The 16730-nt window shown below is 38.7% G+C and overlaps 1 protein-coding gene across 3 annotated transcripts in view; it reads right to left on the reverse strand.

Annotated features, from left to right (window-relative positions):
- The window catches only part of ETHR (ecdysis triggering hormone receptor), an 83108-nt gene that overhangs the window by 27347 nt on the left and 39031 nt on the right, over positions 1-16730 (reverse strand). For all 3 annotated transcript variants that reach the window (XM_069506891.1, XM_069506892.1, XM_069506893.1), the window contains exon 2: positions 13120-13659. In XM_069506891.1, coding sequence (XP_069362992.1) covers positions 13120-13555 — 436 coding nt within the window. In that variant the 5' untranslated portion in view covers positions 13556-13659. The remainder of the gene's footprint in view (positions 1-13119; positions 13660-16730) is intronic.

The raw sequence follows: 16730 nt of genomic DNA on the forward strand, positions 1-16730 counted from the left end.
ATAGATAATCTGAATAAAACAAGATGTTTTCCTTGCACGGAAAATATAATTGACAGCCTTTGAAAAATGTGCGCCGATTTTGTTTATTGCTGCACGTACCTAATACGAATAACGCTGGAAACAAAGTCCATGATTGGAAATACACGAACGTATGAAATCATTTTCTGGTTTTCGATTACGATATTAAACGAATCTATATTCGCTAGCTGATGCCCGCCACTTTGGCCGCGTGAATTTATGCTTGTAACAATCCCGCGGGAACTCTTTGATTTTCCGGGATAAAAGTCCTTTATAAAAGCCTATTATAGGTAGTCATGCAAAAAATGACATTGATTCGTCGCTCTTTTGCAGGGTGATTTAAGAGTAAACCAATAAACTAACAAACTCACTTTCGCATTTATGATAATCATCATGATCATTTAAGAACATTAGATATGGAGAACTTTCAGGCAGCAGTTTCCTCACGATGTACCTATTTATTCACCGTCAAAGCAAGTGATATTTTAATTGCTTAAAACGCGCATAAATCCAAAAAGTCAGAGGTGCGTGACTGAGATCCAACCCCGGACCCCCGACTAGAAGGGCAACGTCTTAACCACTAGGCTATCAACGGTTTTTAAACTTTTACAGAAAAATCGAAATTCAAATCATTTATTCAAAACAGGTACTATTGTAGGGGTACCTACTCTTTTTGATAGTCGGTTGATAGATGATATACCTAGTTGTGATAATTACGTAAACTCAAAACTAAAGCCACGAGGGTTCCAAACGCGCCCAGGTCTGAGAAGAGGCCACAACGAAAACACAACTTCAATGCCTAGACCCAAATTTTGTATCAAATAAATTAAACGCGATGTTTAGCAAAGTTAAACGAAATTAGCAAACATAGACTTACTTAGATTTACGTTTCTCTAAATCCCTCGGAAACTCTATGATTTTCCGGGATAAAAAGTGGCCTACGTGTTAATCCAGGGTATAGTCTATCCCCATTCCAAATTTCAGTCAAACCCGTCTAATAGTTTTTGCGTGAAACAGTAACAAACATACACACACACATACACACAAACTTTCGCCTTTATAATATTAAAGTGTGATGTATGTACCAAATAAATTAAATGCGATGTTCAGGAAAGTTAAACGAATTTAGCAAACATAGAAGCTTAACAGAGTTTTCCTGTAAAATGTGTCCGCAAACTGGAGCCCAGGCACTAATGAATGAAAACGAGACCGAGATCTCATTAGCAATTTTGTAGCCGCAATCGCTGAAAGAGAGAATTGAAACATAATGCGGCAGGTTACCTACTTTATTCGTTGTTCTATTGCCATGCAAGAGAGAGAGCCTGTTAGGGCAAGGCCTTCGTTTTTTTATAAAAGCTGAAAGTGTCTGTACATTGTCTCCAGCACTAGGAGGAACGATCAGCGACAGTAAAGTTTACCTAGATCAAGTCAAGTACTTATAAGTGATGATGATGATGATGATGACTTATAAGTGCCTGGCAATGAATACGTGATTTATAATACTACTCTGAAGAAAATATATAAAAACTAGCTGATGCCGCGACTTCGTTCACGTTTTTCTAAATCCCCGCGGGAACTCTTTGATATTTTGGGATAAAAAGTAGCCTATCCCGTCCAATAGTTTTTGCGTAAAAGAGAGAGAGCCTGTGAGGGCTAGACCTTCGTCTAAATATATAAAAGGAAAAGGTGACTGACTGATCTATCAACGCACAGCTCAAATTACTGGACGGATCGGGCTAAAATTTAGCATGCAGGTAGCTATTATGATGTAGGCATCCGCTAAGAAAGGATTTTTGAAAATTCAAACCATAAGGGGATGAAATAGGGGTTTAAAATTTGTGTATTCCACGCGGAAGAAGTCGTGGGCATAAGCTAGTAATTTTATAAAAGCGGAATGTCTATGATCAGTGACTATGAGGTTTACCTAGATCAAGTTAAGTACGTAAGATATTACTTATTTGGACGGCGTATATTTTTTGTAAATATAAAATTTTTAGTGATAAGTTTTTTCACGTTCATTAATTCACATCCCTATTATAAAGATATTGCAAAACTAACATGAAGGAAAAATAATATAAAAACAAAGTAGTTAAGTGTCTGGCAATGCATGACGTGTGAAGTATTATTCTTAAAAAAATTACACATTATACTTTGCGAAATATTTACACCTTTGTTACTTATCATCTGCCAAAGCCACGATGATCCGAGTTTGATAGTCGCTGATCGTTCCTTCCTGTGTTGGGGGCAATGCGCATAGAAACTTTAAGCTTTTATAAAACAACGAAGGTCTTGCCCTTACGGGCTCTTAGTCTATTCCCACTTCTAACACGCTTTAAACTCAATTAAATAAGAAAGAAGAACTGCCTTCTATAAGTTAATGAATGAGAACTCATTTTTTTTAATGGGTCCAAACTCCAAACTGATAGTGCACCTTTTAAATAAAAAAATAATGAATATTATCAAAATCGGTTCAGATTTAACGGAGTACAGTACGCGGCAGAAAATAATGTACATCGACCTTTAGAAGGAGCTAGCTGATTTGTAGAGCATTGTCTCTGTCGTTGAGACCGACAAAACGTCATATAGGTATGAGGACAATGAGTGACACCGCTCTACAAAGCCGAAATGTCATTCTAAAGGCCGATGTTCGTTGCTTTCTGCCGCGTACTGTACCTATGATGAGGATGAGTAACCGCAAGGGTATGAAGCGGGGAGATGCCCCGCACACCCGCAAGTCACTGGCGTTATCCCGCACCAGGTTAGCGCGGGGGATGTGCGGGGCGTCCCCACCCCGATTGCTAATTCGACCTCTCGCAAACCTAGGAGCCCACCGCATTATGATTCTAAGAAAACCTATATGAAATGAATAAAAATTATTTTCATTATGAAATGAAATGAAATGAAATAATTACTTTTGTGATTTATAGAGATTGGAGACGGGTCACGCCCCTCGGAAATGAGAAATACGATGCAGCGTGTAGAGAGGTTTTGAATATGAAGTTTTGAAACTTAGTTTAATAAGTCTTTGCGAAACAGGACTTAACCAAACTTATCAAAAGTTTTGTTATAAACTCCCATCCACCCACGGCATACAAGCCCAGGCAAAGTAAAATAATATCGCAATTTCACTATCACGATAAGAACAACAGCTCCAGCCTGCTGGACCGATGACCTAAAGAAGGTGGTGGCGTGCTCTTGGAAAGGCCTATCTACGCACGCACAACAGACGGAAACGTTTAAGTGCGGAAACCAGCCCAGAGCGAAGAAGGCCTATCAGCTATTGCGTCCAGTATTTTTATCCAGTATATTTTACGTCCAGTATATTTGCGTCCAGCAGTGGACGCAAACAGGCTGATGGACTGGATTGGATTGGAATAAGAATAATCCAGTGGTGAATGGTGAATTGCGGCCTAATGTGGACCAGGGTTGAGCAATAATATTAACATCATGATCAACCCATAGCAGGCTCAGTACAAAGCGGGGTGCCAGCCAGGTAACCTCCCAGTGTGCCTGGGTGCTGCTGGTCCCTTTTGAATGCATCGGGCATCCGAGGGGAAGAGCAGAATTCGGGCCGGTGCACCCTGGTAACATGGCTAATAATCTATCTTCGGGGATATTGTTAGTCATGACTAATGGCCTGGCAGGGGGAAGTTTCTCCGCGTGTCCCTATGACTAGCAGAAGGTACAGTGGACGAGGCGGAGGATGGGACGCAGGCGACGTGCGCGAAGTCTGCAGTTGTCGCCCGTTGGGTCCCCGGGTCGGGAGGCGCACGCATCGGGATCCAACCCCTGACCTCCCGAATAGGAGCCAGATGTCGTCGACTAGGCTATCACGGTTTTTATGCATTGTATAATTCATTATTGGCAACTGTTTGCGACACAGAATTTTATCTAAAACTTTTCAACAGGTTAGCCGTGTCACCCACGCGTAAACTTTATAAAGTACAAAGATGTAACTAAATAAGCTAATTTTATGAAAATAAACGATGTTATAAAATCATTTTTTCCATAAAAGCAAGAAACTGTAATTAATTTAACCATTTTGTTCCTCAAGGGAGTTTGCCAAAGTTATCAAAAGTTTAGTAAACCCCTGTGTCACGTCACCCACGCAAAATAAGATCGCAATTTCAATAATATCACACAAAGAAATTAAGAATCACGGCTGGACCTATAAACACGCAAATCACTACTCCTATCACCCCTTACTCATCATCATCATCAACCGATGGATCATGGAGATCCACTGCTGGAAATAGGTCTATTGTAGGGACTTTCACACGCCACGATCTTGCGAAGCCTGAATCCAGCAGCTCCCTGCGACTCGTCTGATGTCGTCCGTTCACCTAGTGGGGGTCTTCAAACGCTGCGCCTTCCGGTTAGAGGTCGCTATTCCAGCACCTTGAGACCCCAACGTCTATCGGTTTTCAGAACTATGTGCCCTGCCCATTGCCACTTCAGCTTCGCAACCTGTTGAGCTTGTCGGTTACTCTAGTTCTCCTACGGATATCCTCATTTCTGCTTTGATCACGAGAGAAACTCCGAAGCTCCGAGCTCCATAGTTCACTCCATCGCCCGCTGAGTGACTGAACTTTCTTATGAGGGCTGAGGCCCATAGTTGACCGAATAAAAAAAAAAGCTCTGCTACACATGAGTTTACGTCTATATAAACTTTCCATTTTAAAAGCTAATGTAATTCCTTTCAAATTTCGCGGAGCAGCGTAATGACTCCCTTCCCGGCTGTAAAGGGCTTTGCCAAATCCCTTAATGAATGAAGGGTAATTCCGGGCTTAGGTTAATCTTTTACACTCAAATTGACTTGCACACCTCGTCGCAGAGATTTATTACTCTAATAGCTGATGCCCGCGACTTCGTCCGAGTGGATTTACATTTTTCAAAATCCCGCGGTAACTCTTTGATTTTCCGGGATAAAAAGTAGCCCTTGTGTTAATCCAGGGTATAATCTATCTCCGTTCCAAATTTCAGCCAAATCCGTCCAGTAGTTTTTGCGTGATTGAGTAACAAATATCCAAACATCCACACTTACACATTTATAATATTTTATGTAGTAGGATAAATGTGTAGGATTTAATGTTAACTAGCTGATCTGCCCCGGCTTCGCTCGAATAGAACTTTTGAAAATCGGCAAGGGGATGGAATTTCCAAAGAATTCCTGAAACACGTACCTACTAGGTAGTTTTCATTTTTGCACGAAAATCCAATTAATACCAATTTTCATATAGGTATCTTGAAAAATTACGAACTTGAATACAAACTTTCATCCACTGTTTAATGCATTTGGGGGTGAAATTTCTATAAATTCTGAAACACGTATTTCTTCAACTAAATAATATATAAAAGGAAAAACTGACTGACTGGTTGACTGACTGACTGATCTATCAACGCGGACGGATCGGGCTGAAATTTGGCATGCAGAGCTATTATGATGCAGACTACCGCTAAGAAAGGATTTTTGAAAATTTAATTTCTAAAGAAGTAAAACAGGAGTTTAAAATTTGTGCAGTCCACGCGGACGCAGTCGCGGGCATAAGCTAAGCAAGTGATACTACTTAGTTGCACACATTACTCCGAAAAGTTACAAGCCCGGGATCGAACCCCGGACCACTCGACTAGGAGGCCGACGACGTCGAATAACCTTAATCAAAGCAATAACTTGTAAAAATTTGTCAAAGACTAGGACATTATACTAAGTATACTTACTTACTAACTTTTCTCATTACAATTGAAAACTTTTTAAGTGACTTGACTTCTCTAGTAGGTAATAACTAAAATTTTACTCTATTCATCATCATTATCATCATCATCATGATTAACCCATCGCCGGCTCACTACAGAGCACGGGTCTCCTCTCAGAGTAAGAAGGGTTTTGGCCGTAGTCTACCACGCTACGCTGGCCATTTGCGGATTGGTAGACTGCACACACCTTTGAGAAAATTATGGAGAACTTTCAGGCATGCAGGTTTCCTCACGATGTTTTTCTTCACCGTTAAAGCAATCATTAGGTACCACTACCTACCTAATAATTAGATTAGGTATTATCTTAAAACTGCTGAACTACTAAAATGAACTCAAATTGATATATAATTGATGAGTCCTTACTTACGATATATATTTAAAATACACTACTGGGAAGTTTTTGAATTCGAATAAAAATATTAATCGGACACCGGCAATAAAAAGAAAAAGATGAGAAAACTGACCCCTACTAATACAAATACGCTGGACTTGCGATTGCCAGCCTCTTTTTGAAAAAACTTCATTTTTGTCACTTTGGTGCTGATAGCAGCAGTGAGCATCATGTGAGCACACTCGAAACTAAATGTTACTGATGAGACATTTGTTATTATACTATTCGTTTATATCTACTCTAAGTAACGTCCGTGTACAAGATAAATATACTTAGCTTCGAATCAGCACAAAAAATAACTGTCATTTCGTATGGCACACCTCTTCCAGCGTACCTACTTGTGTATGTTCATTTCAGTGATCAGAACCCTATTATTAGTTTTATTACCCGTAAGAAAAAAGTAATTTCGAAATCGTTTCCGATACATCGATTTCATTCCGTCATTCACTCGCCAATAATTTCGATGTAATTTAATTTGAAAGGCCATGAAATCAGCGTTTTACGATGTTCCATATACTTTTAATTATTGAAAGCAAATAAAATCATAAATTATCAAAGTGCGAGTCAGACTCGCGCACTGAGGGTGCCGTACTACAATCGTATTTTATCGACATTTTGCACGATAAATCAAAAACTATTATGTCAAAAAATAGGTAAAAATCTGTTTTAGAATGTACAAGTAAAGCCCTAAGATATAATACCCCACTTGATATTAGTAATCTTACTTTGAAAGTTGATTTTTTTTCATTTTAATTTTTTCTTGTGATGTCAACCACAAATTCACGGTTTTCAGATTATCCCTCTCATGTCTGCTATAAGACCTACCTTCCTGCCAAACATGATTCTAGGTCAACAGAATACTACCCTATAGGTTTCTTGACGGACAGACAGACAGACAACAAAGTGATCCTATAAGGGTTCCTTTTTTTTGAGGTACGGAACCCTAAAAAAGGCTTAAGAGTGTACTTACCTACATTTAAAAAGATTGTCCCGTTACCTTATTATTTTTTTAAGAGCGTTCAATTTTTAAAACTTATTTGGAAATAAAAGAAATAAAAATATTCGCGCAAGCAATATATTACTAAACAACGCTAATGGCTTTATAATCAACACTGAAGTTGTTAAGTAAATAATAATTAAAATGTTTTAATTTCCCGTTGGTAATTAGGTACTTTACTACCCACGCTTTTTACTCACCAAAGCTTTTTAAGAGTTGTGAAAGCTGTTTAATACCTATAATTATTATATTTTAAAGCATAAGTGTTGCCTTTTTTAATTGGCATTAATGTTTTTATTTTAATGGATTACCATCATGACCGACAATGCAATGCTCCCTATCTCGTAGGGCTACACAACTCAACCTTATTACAGCGTCTTCGCCAGTCCAACAAATCCAGCCATCCCAACGTGATCCTACGTGCCCCCCCCCCCCCCCCTTCCACCCCTCACAAATTATTTCTTCAAGCCCTAGGGCTCACTCTCAGGCGGAGCTTCGTGGACCATTAAATGCGAAAGTGGGTTTGTTTGTCGGTTTGTCCTTCAATCACGTCGCAACGGAGCAATTTGAGCAACAATTTTTTGGATGGGTATAGTTGAATACCTGGAGAATGAATGACTACTTTTTCCTTGGAAAATCAAAGAATTCCCACGGGATTTTTAAAAACCTTAATCCGCGCGGACGATGTTGCGGGCATCAGCTAGTACAATTATATTATTTCATCATAGTGGCGTCATCTAGAGGCGTAATTATCCGTTTCGCTTATCAAATCGCCTTCACTGCGCCCACACAACTCAACAATCGCATTGACTGTGCGTTGACATTGCACCAAAGAACAACGGATGAACATAAAATGCATTAATTATCACCTGTATTCCCGATACATAGAGTTGCTATTCCATTGAATAATCAGGAAATATTTCGACCCAATTAAGAGTAATAAAGTTTTAACGAATTTTTACTTACAATACGTTCGTAATGTACTTAAAAAAAGTTCTGGGAAGTTCCGAGTGCACCGTTTACGATCATCCATACTAATATTGTAAATTCGAAAGTGTGTCTGTCTGTCTCTCCGCTTTTTATGAAATTTGGTATGGAGTTAGCTTACATCTCGGGCCGTAAAAAGTAGCCTATATCCTTCACATAGGCTACTTTTTATCTCGAAAAATTAAAGAGTTCCCACGGGTTTTTTAAAAACCTAAATCCCTCCCACCTCCATCATCAAATACGCTTAATGGACCATAATCATCTTTTGTCATTCAAATCGTTTGAGTTGAAATTTTGAAGGTACGGTCTTGAAAATTTGACTCACTCGGAAAATAGGAAGTAGCCGAAAAATAGTTTACCAATTCCGACCGAAAGACAATATACGAACAAGTAAAAATAATGGATGCTTTTAAAAATAAGCTTGATGGTTCTTGTGAATTAGATGAACTGTTTCACAGCTAGCATGTTGAAAATCATGTGAAAAGCCTTTTCATATATAACACTGTGAAAAATCACAAAGCAAAATCTCAAATCGTAAAATTAATACCTATATTTTAATCCCTCTTTAGTGTTTTAGCTAAGAGCACACAAGCGAGAACACTTGTATCGCCTGAGTAGAAAAATAAAATACCTCGCCATATTTCGGAAACCCCATGAAACTAATTTATACAAGACCATATACGTCTTAGTGGCCATAGACCATATACCTACTATTGGCGCCCCCAGAGCAAGTTTTTTTAATATTTCTGGTCTGTCTATAGCAAGCAATCGCTTGCTAAGTTTCACGGAAAACTAATTTTCGCACTTAAATCGTAAGTGGGAAAATTCACTTCGCACACACCACGTGAAAATTAACCTGTGATATATCAGCGCTATTGTTCTTGATAATTAGATAAATAATTAATGTAGCAAACGGCTGTAAGCTCGATAAATGAAAAATGAAAAATCACTTTTCTTGAAAAGTAATCTGTCAAATCACTGTGAAAAAAAAAACACTAAATAATAATTATTTCAAAGTAGCAATAATACCAGCCATCTCTTCTGTGTGTAATGGACTTCCGTGAAGAACGCCTGCTTTTATCTAATTGATGATAAAATTTAGGTCAAAAAGCAAACCAACACCAACTGTCTCATTTCATTTGTGAAACTATGCGAATAATGAGCGAAAATTTCGTCCATTTTGATTTCGAACCTCTCAGTCTGCGATATTAAATTTCGCGAGTGGCTACCAAATTGTTTTGGCAAGGCGCGTGGACCGTCAAAGAGTAATCTAATTTTACAAAATATGTCTTAGGCACTTGTCCCAATGCCAACGAGGAAGCGACTAGCTATAAGTCGCGCAAATTGCTAATGCGCGTGGCCGCCATTTTAGTGACGTCAGCACTAGACTGAAGTTTCAAGCTGATGGTATATTTATATTTCGGCTGACATCAAAATGACGTCATTTCGATGTAAGTGACACATGGTTGCAGGCTGCAGCGCAATAGCAATTTGTGGGACCAACTAACATAAATAAAAGAATTTTGCACTTCGAGATTTCCGCTTGCACGTGAATAAATCAATTGAATGCCAATATTCTTAAATAACATAGATGTAACATAGTATTATGTCATAATATAACAAGTAAGTAGTGTTTAATGCCTATTTTCTCGTCTGTACCTTTGTATAATCTTTGAAGCTGCATTATCCAAAACTAATGCAATTCACAATGTAAACAATGCTGCTACTATAGTTACTAAGTACATCAACATACGAGTCCTATTATATACTCGTAGTACGCGACAGGTCCAGATGGCAACCAGGGCGGTAACGCCGCGAACACCCGCACAGCCCCCGCGCTAACCCGATGCGGGCGAGCGCGGGTGATGTGCGGGTGTACGGGGCGTCTGCCCGCCTCATACCCCGATTGCAATCTCGACCTGTCGCTTACTATACCTAGAGTATTTGGAACGCGAACAAATAGGTAGGTAGGTACTTAGAAATATGTAATATTGTTATTCTTTACTTATTGCAGTTGATGTGGTGCAATTGACGTCACAAAGTGAAAACTTATTTTTGGGCGATTTTGGGATAGGTAAAAACTTCAAGGTCGCGTCACCGACATGCTAAATGTGCTTGGAGTGCTCAGAGTATCGATATATGTAAACTAGCTTATGCTCGCGACTTCGCCCGCGTGGTCTACACTAATTTCGAACCCCTATTTTAGCCTCTTAGGGGTTGAATTTTCAAAAATCCTTTCTTAGCGGATGTCTGCATGCCAAATTTCAGCCCGATCCGTCCAATAGTTTGTGCTTTGCGTTGATAGATCAGTCAGTCAGTCAGTCAGTCAACTTTTCGTTTTATATATTATTTAAACTAGCAAAACTAAGGATCGTCAACCTTACACCTGACAAGTCTCTCACATAATTTAGGAGCATTTAGGGTATTACCACAACATTTGGAATCATACCACATATAAATTAGTATGCTGAAAGGAATCGAACTTACGACTTATAGCGTTGTGAATTAAAACAAGGCGTTAAGTGCGTGGATTACGACCAATCTAGAAGGTTCCGTACCATTACAAGTTTTATTTATGTCTACCTAAACACTAGCAACAGCCCGCGGGAGCGATACCATTTTGTCAGTTAATGAGTGAGTCAAATTTTTCTTTTTATTATAGGTATGAGGTATGAGATGCAGGACCCTTTTTCCCACTGGGCACCCAGGGCCCACGATCGATAGGGGCCCACTAGTCGCTGCCACCAAATCACCAAACTATAAACGACCGACCGATATTTAATTACCGAAAAACCTATTTAATATTTATTTATATAAAATCAAAGGTCAAAAAGGCCCTCTCAAACATAGGACCATAAAGATTGTTAACTAGTCAAGACTGACTTATATCCAAGCCTTCTTGTTTTTACCTACTCTGTCAAGATCATAGGGGCCCCGTTATTCTAATGTGCCCAAGGCATCCAATAGGTTAAAGACGGCTTTGATGAGATGGAATTTATTCCTTCATTGGTACCTACTACAAGAGCTACCCTATCAACTCTCAAGCTAAGAAGTCCGTAAGTAGGACAACAAAATCTAAACTAATCCATACTTCCATACTAATAAAAATATGAATCGAATGAATAAGTATTTGTATGACGGCCACTTCGAAGAATCACGGATTCGAACCGAAAACGGATAAATGCACAAACGCCCTCAGTCGGCCCGTTTGACTACGCACGTAACCCTTAAAAGTAATAGAATGTAAATCACCAATAAATAAATATAAGTTTCCTGTGTCTTGAATACTTTACCACGAAATATCAGAAAATAAGTAGGTAGTACCATACTTATAAATAACATTATTCCATGAATTTCGAGTTATAAATAACAGATGAATGCCTAATTTTAGTCATTGAGATTTGAACATACTTCATAATTCATTGATAACGCCGTTCCCAAGAAAGCACAGTCTACCTAGAATCTAGATTCAAAACGTGTAGGTGAGCAAGTTTGTCTATTTTCAGCTGTACGATATTGAAATATGAACATTTACATAAGTGTATCAAAGAAAATCGTGACACCCAAGTTGCTGCGGTTCGAAATCATATCTCAACCCTGATGGACTAAGAGCCAGCGCGTGCCAGACCTTCGTTATTTTATAAAGTTTAAAAGTTTAAGGGTATCTGGCATGGGGTTGCCACATAGAGCAGAAACAAGGTTGCCACGACACTGTGTCTGGCAATGAATGCCGTGATTTTTAATAATATTCCGAAGCAAATATAAAAAAAACCGGCCAAGTGCTAGTCAGACTTCCGCACCGAGGGTTCCGTACCTACTCGGGTATTTTTTTCGACATTTAGACATTTCGGCATGATAGGTAAATCAAAGACTATTTACTATGCATAAAATAAATAAACATCTGTTTTAGAATGTACGTATACCTAGTTATCTTACTTTGAAAAGTGAAAATACTAATTATTTATTCGTGAACATTTTTTTTGTGATGTAACCACAAATTCACGGTTTTCGGAAAAGCATGAGCACTGAGCAGCCTTAATGGATTTTCATTTGACATCATTCATTTTCATGGATTTCAATTGGTGTTTCTTTGGCAGAAGAATATCGGAGTCCTGTATTTTATGATGTGAAGATGAGTAGACTCAGTAGGTACAGATAGGTATACTCTGTACGTTACGCTTTTAGCACACTGACGCATAATAATGTGGTAACAAAACATCAACGCGTTTACGTCAAAGATATTATGTCTTTGACCTAAAGGCGGTTATCGTTTCACTTTAGCTTGCTAAAGTGCTAAAGCGCCGGGGTGATTCACTAACTCAACACTGAATGATAGCAACTGAGCTCATTTGACATTGGTTGGTTTTACATTGCTACTTTATTGAGTGATATTAAAATATTTTTTCTAAGAAAACCTTCAATGGATTAAAATAAATGTCGAATGAGCTCGATGGCTATCATTCATTAGACACTGAGTTCGCGAATCATCCTCATGGTTATCTAGTCGATCGTCTCGCTAGCAAGACTGCATTGCGCACTAACTTTTGCCCGTGACTTCGTCCGCGTGATAAAATAAATTATAGCCTATAGCAGTCGGGGATAATGTCTATCAGTGAAAGAACTTTCAGAATCGATTCATTAGTTCCGATGATCACCTCCATTGTGTCTGATAAAAAAGTAACAGGATGGCTTAGCGCTAAATTTTAGAGTATTCGCACCTTTTTCTTACCAATGTAATAAGAAAAGGACAGACAACCCTAGTTTAGTAGAACTGTCAAACCACGTGACTTTAGGTATCAGTCGTGAGCCTGAGTAGATAGAGTGCAATAAAAACAGTCTTTGAAATTAAAATTCATCCGTCCTTTTTAGCAATAGGTATTAAAAAGAAATAGATGCAGACTATTTTAGTTTAGAGAAAAACGTCACAATAATTGACGTCATTGATTGGTTAAAAGAATAATGTATAACTTACATAGTTCCTTTCCAAGCACCCAAGTTTCAGGCTTAGAGTTGACCTCCACCAGCGTCGTAGTGGTGCACACCAGCAGCACCATCAGATCAGCGATGCTCAGGTTCACCAGGAATATGTTCGTGGAGTTCCTCATGTCTTTAGTCTTTAATATCACTATAGGCACCATCACGTTTCCAATGACGCCCAAACACATTATAACTATGCAAAAGGTCATCGAAGTCGCCTTTATATAATATGGAATCTCTGCGTACTCCGTAAAATTGTTCGACATCTCGAAAGTCGAGTTCGAATTGTTGTACGTTCCATTCTGGTATTCGAACTTTTCGAACAAGTCCGTGCTATCCCGCGGGCTTTGTGTGACATTTTTGTATGTGGTAGTGTTGTACTGTATCGGTGTGTGGGTATTCGTGTGCGTGAAGTTTGCTATTGAAATCATGTGCGTTTTAATGTGTGGGTGGACATGTGAGTTTCACATTTTTTTCCGCTTCTTTGGCACTTTAGTTTGGCTTTGGTTCTGACATCAATTATTCTTTCGGTGATCTGGAACAAAAAACGACAGGGGTTAGAAACATCGGAAAATTAAGTTTATCAACATATTTTGTGCTATTCTACAAAACTGAAATATACGTCTCTGTATTTTCTAAACCTATAATAAGGTTTACATTAGGTTGTGCAAAGATCTCACAAAGACGTTTAAGATCTCACGAAAACCTAAAAATACTTCTTAAAACCTTAATGATTTGTGATACTGGGTTTCCTGCACTTTTAATGAATTAAGTAAGTGTTTTTGTTAATAGAATATGTAGGTAACAAAGTATGATCTTCTGGAATGACATGATAATATTTTGATATCAAATTGCTGTCAATTATTTCTTTTGGAGGAAACAAAGAATTCGCTGGGTGGTAGAATAATATTTCAATAGAAGTTGTAAGATTGATTGTTATTCGTAATTTTTTATTAAAAACCATTGAAACTGCTTTAACAAAAGATGTCGCTAAAATTACTTTTGACAATACCATTGTTTTAAAAGTTATTTCTTTCTACGAAGATCTACGATTGTCTGAAGTGTCGAACCCAATGCTAGAGGTGTAAAGTTCTATAATTAGGGTTCTGCGATCTGTGTGCAACATGGCCAGCGTGGTAGACTATAGCCAAACCCTTCTCACTCTGAGAGGAGACCCGTGTTCTGCAGTGAGCCGGCGATGGGTTGATCATGATGGTGATGATGATGATCTGTGTTCATTTTGTAATCTATCCTTTGAATCTCTATACACTCAATAATAATAATAGTTGAGCGTGACTTCTTTTTACTAGCGCTTGGCTTCAATCAGCCCCCCAATTGTGTAAGAATAACCATTTCATGGCTATCGCAATCGTCAAGAAATTCTGCCCTTTGATTGGTTGATTCGCTGCTTACATTTTTTCACAGCCAATCAAAGGGCAGAATTTCTTGACGATTGCGATAGCCATGAAATGGTTATTCTTACACAATTGGGGGGCAGATCTACCGGCAAGTGATGATGCAGCCTTACCAAAATAGAGCGCACTTGCCTAGAAAATGCCTATTCACTCTTGACTTAAAGGTGCCCATATTACAGGAGGAGGGAAAAACTAATGCCGGAAAGCGTTCCATTTGTCCTAGTATAGGATGTAGGTAGTTCGAATTAGCAACGAGGAGGCAAATTGCTTCGTACCTATCTGTGGAATTTCTACTATTTGCCTTGCCGTTCGATAGAAGAAAGATGAAGGAGGAACCAGGTGAAAAAGTTCTTGGGCACACTCGCCGACGCTTATATATAGTCATGTGTATAGCGACTGTCGATCATGCAACTATTTGACGTGTTCTCTTGATTAGCCGATTTTGACAGTGGGACACAAAATTCTGTACTACTACAGGCTGAGTGGAGTGGAAACTTATAAAGCTTAGTTTCTTGTCTTGGTTTTTTTTTTTTTCAGATACAGGTTAGCCCTTGACTGCAATCTCACCTAGTGGTAAGTGACTATGCAGTCTAAGATGGTAGCGGGCTAACCTGGAACGGGTATGGCAGTTTTTAATAAGCCCATGCCCCTTTGGTTTCTACACGGCATCGTACTAAAACGCTAAATCGCTTGGCGGTACGGCTTTGCCGTTAGGGTGGTAACTAGCCACGGCCGAAGCCTCCCACCAGACAAATAAAGACATGTTTTTAATAAAGACACCGCACCGCGGCACCACTCAACTCTGTCAGTGTGCGTTATGCCTTAAACTGAGTAATAAATTATCATTTCAGAATCATCAGATAATTGCGCAGTCAAGCATAAGCTGCATTTAAAAAGAAACATCCTTTATTTTGTCCTCCAGACTGTCTTGCTAAACACTAAACTTTGATCGTTATAGAGATTTTTTGTAAAAGATAAAAAGTTGAAACCGAACAGTGTGTTTAGTGAAAAGAAAGTTGTACGAAGATCGAAGTCCTTAACCTTATGGAGATCAGTTAATAAAGGCTTGGTCACACACAACTTAAAACTGTAGGAAGCTGAGAAGTTGTAACAAGAAATTATACTCGGTGACTTTTCAATCGTATTACAAAAGCAACCAGCTAAGTAACCGGTGTCTACTATCCATTAGTTAAAAATAAAATAAAATAGTAAATATAATAAATAAATAAATAAAATAGTATATTTAGTTAAAAATAAATCCATTCCATACTAATCCATATCTATACTATACCATACATATTAATCGATTTTTTTTTATTACTAAAGGTTTTGCCACGCTTTTTATATGATCAGACCCTTAACCTCCCGAAGATCAGTCAATAACAGTAAAGCCCCGCTGGACATAAACATGTCAAGTGACCCCTTTACAAAAAGCCCCATAAATTCGGCCAATATTTGTGCCAATCTATCAACTACACTGTTTACCTTCGTGATTTATGATCCAGTAGTTACTGCTCTTTACACCACACGACTACGTCACGACACTCATAAAACACATTAGAGCCAATTTTTTAATCGCCAGCAGAAATATTGACAGTTTTAGTATAGGATAGGTATCTGTTTAAATAATGTCAAAATTCATTAGGTATTTGAAAAATCAGCCCTAAAAATTAATATAATGGGTACATTCATAAGTCACAGAACTCAGATTAATAAGGCAAATTGCAATACTTTCAGAGTTACACTATCGTGAACGATACTCATAATAATACGAATGGCATCGAAATTAGTTGGACATAGTTCGACAAAATCTGTAGAGACATACTACCATCGATGTAAAATCGATGGTATCGATCGAGGAAAGGAGGCAGAAACGTAGTGTGGCTGCATGAAGGTATGATTCCGAACCACGCTGCATGCAGCAGTACTGCTGCCGCAACAGTGCTGCCGCAACAGTGTCCTGTCCTCGCTACTTCCCATGCCACTCGTTATCGTACATACCGTATCGTTCACGTGTTCATAAGTACTAAATGGTACAGGGAGCTTATCTTAGAATTTAGGCAATCTGTAGTTTATGGTGGCTCTTTGAACTATTGAGGTACAAATATGGAATTTTGGAAACTGTGGAACCAACTCCCATCGACGGTGTTCCCACTAGATTATAACATGGGGTTATTCAAGGGGCGGACCA

The sequence above is a fragment of the Maniola hyperantus genome, chromosome 24 (genome assembly GCF_902806685.2).
Source record: "Maniola hyperantus chromosome 24, iAphHyp1.2, whole genome shotgun sequence".
In the NCBI taxonomy this organism is placed as follows: domain Eukaryota; kingdom Metazoa; phylum Arthropoda; class Insecta; order Lepidoptera; family Nymphalidae; genus Maniola; species Maniola hyperantus.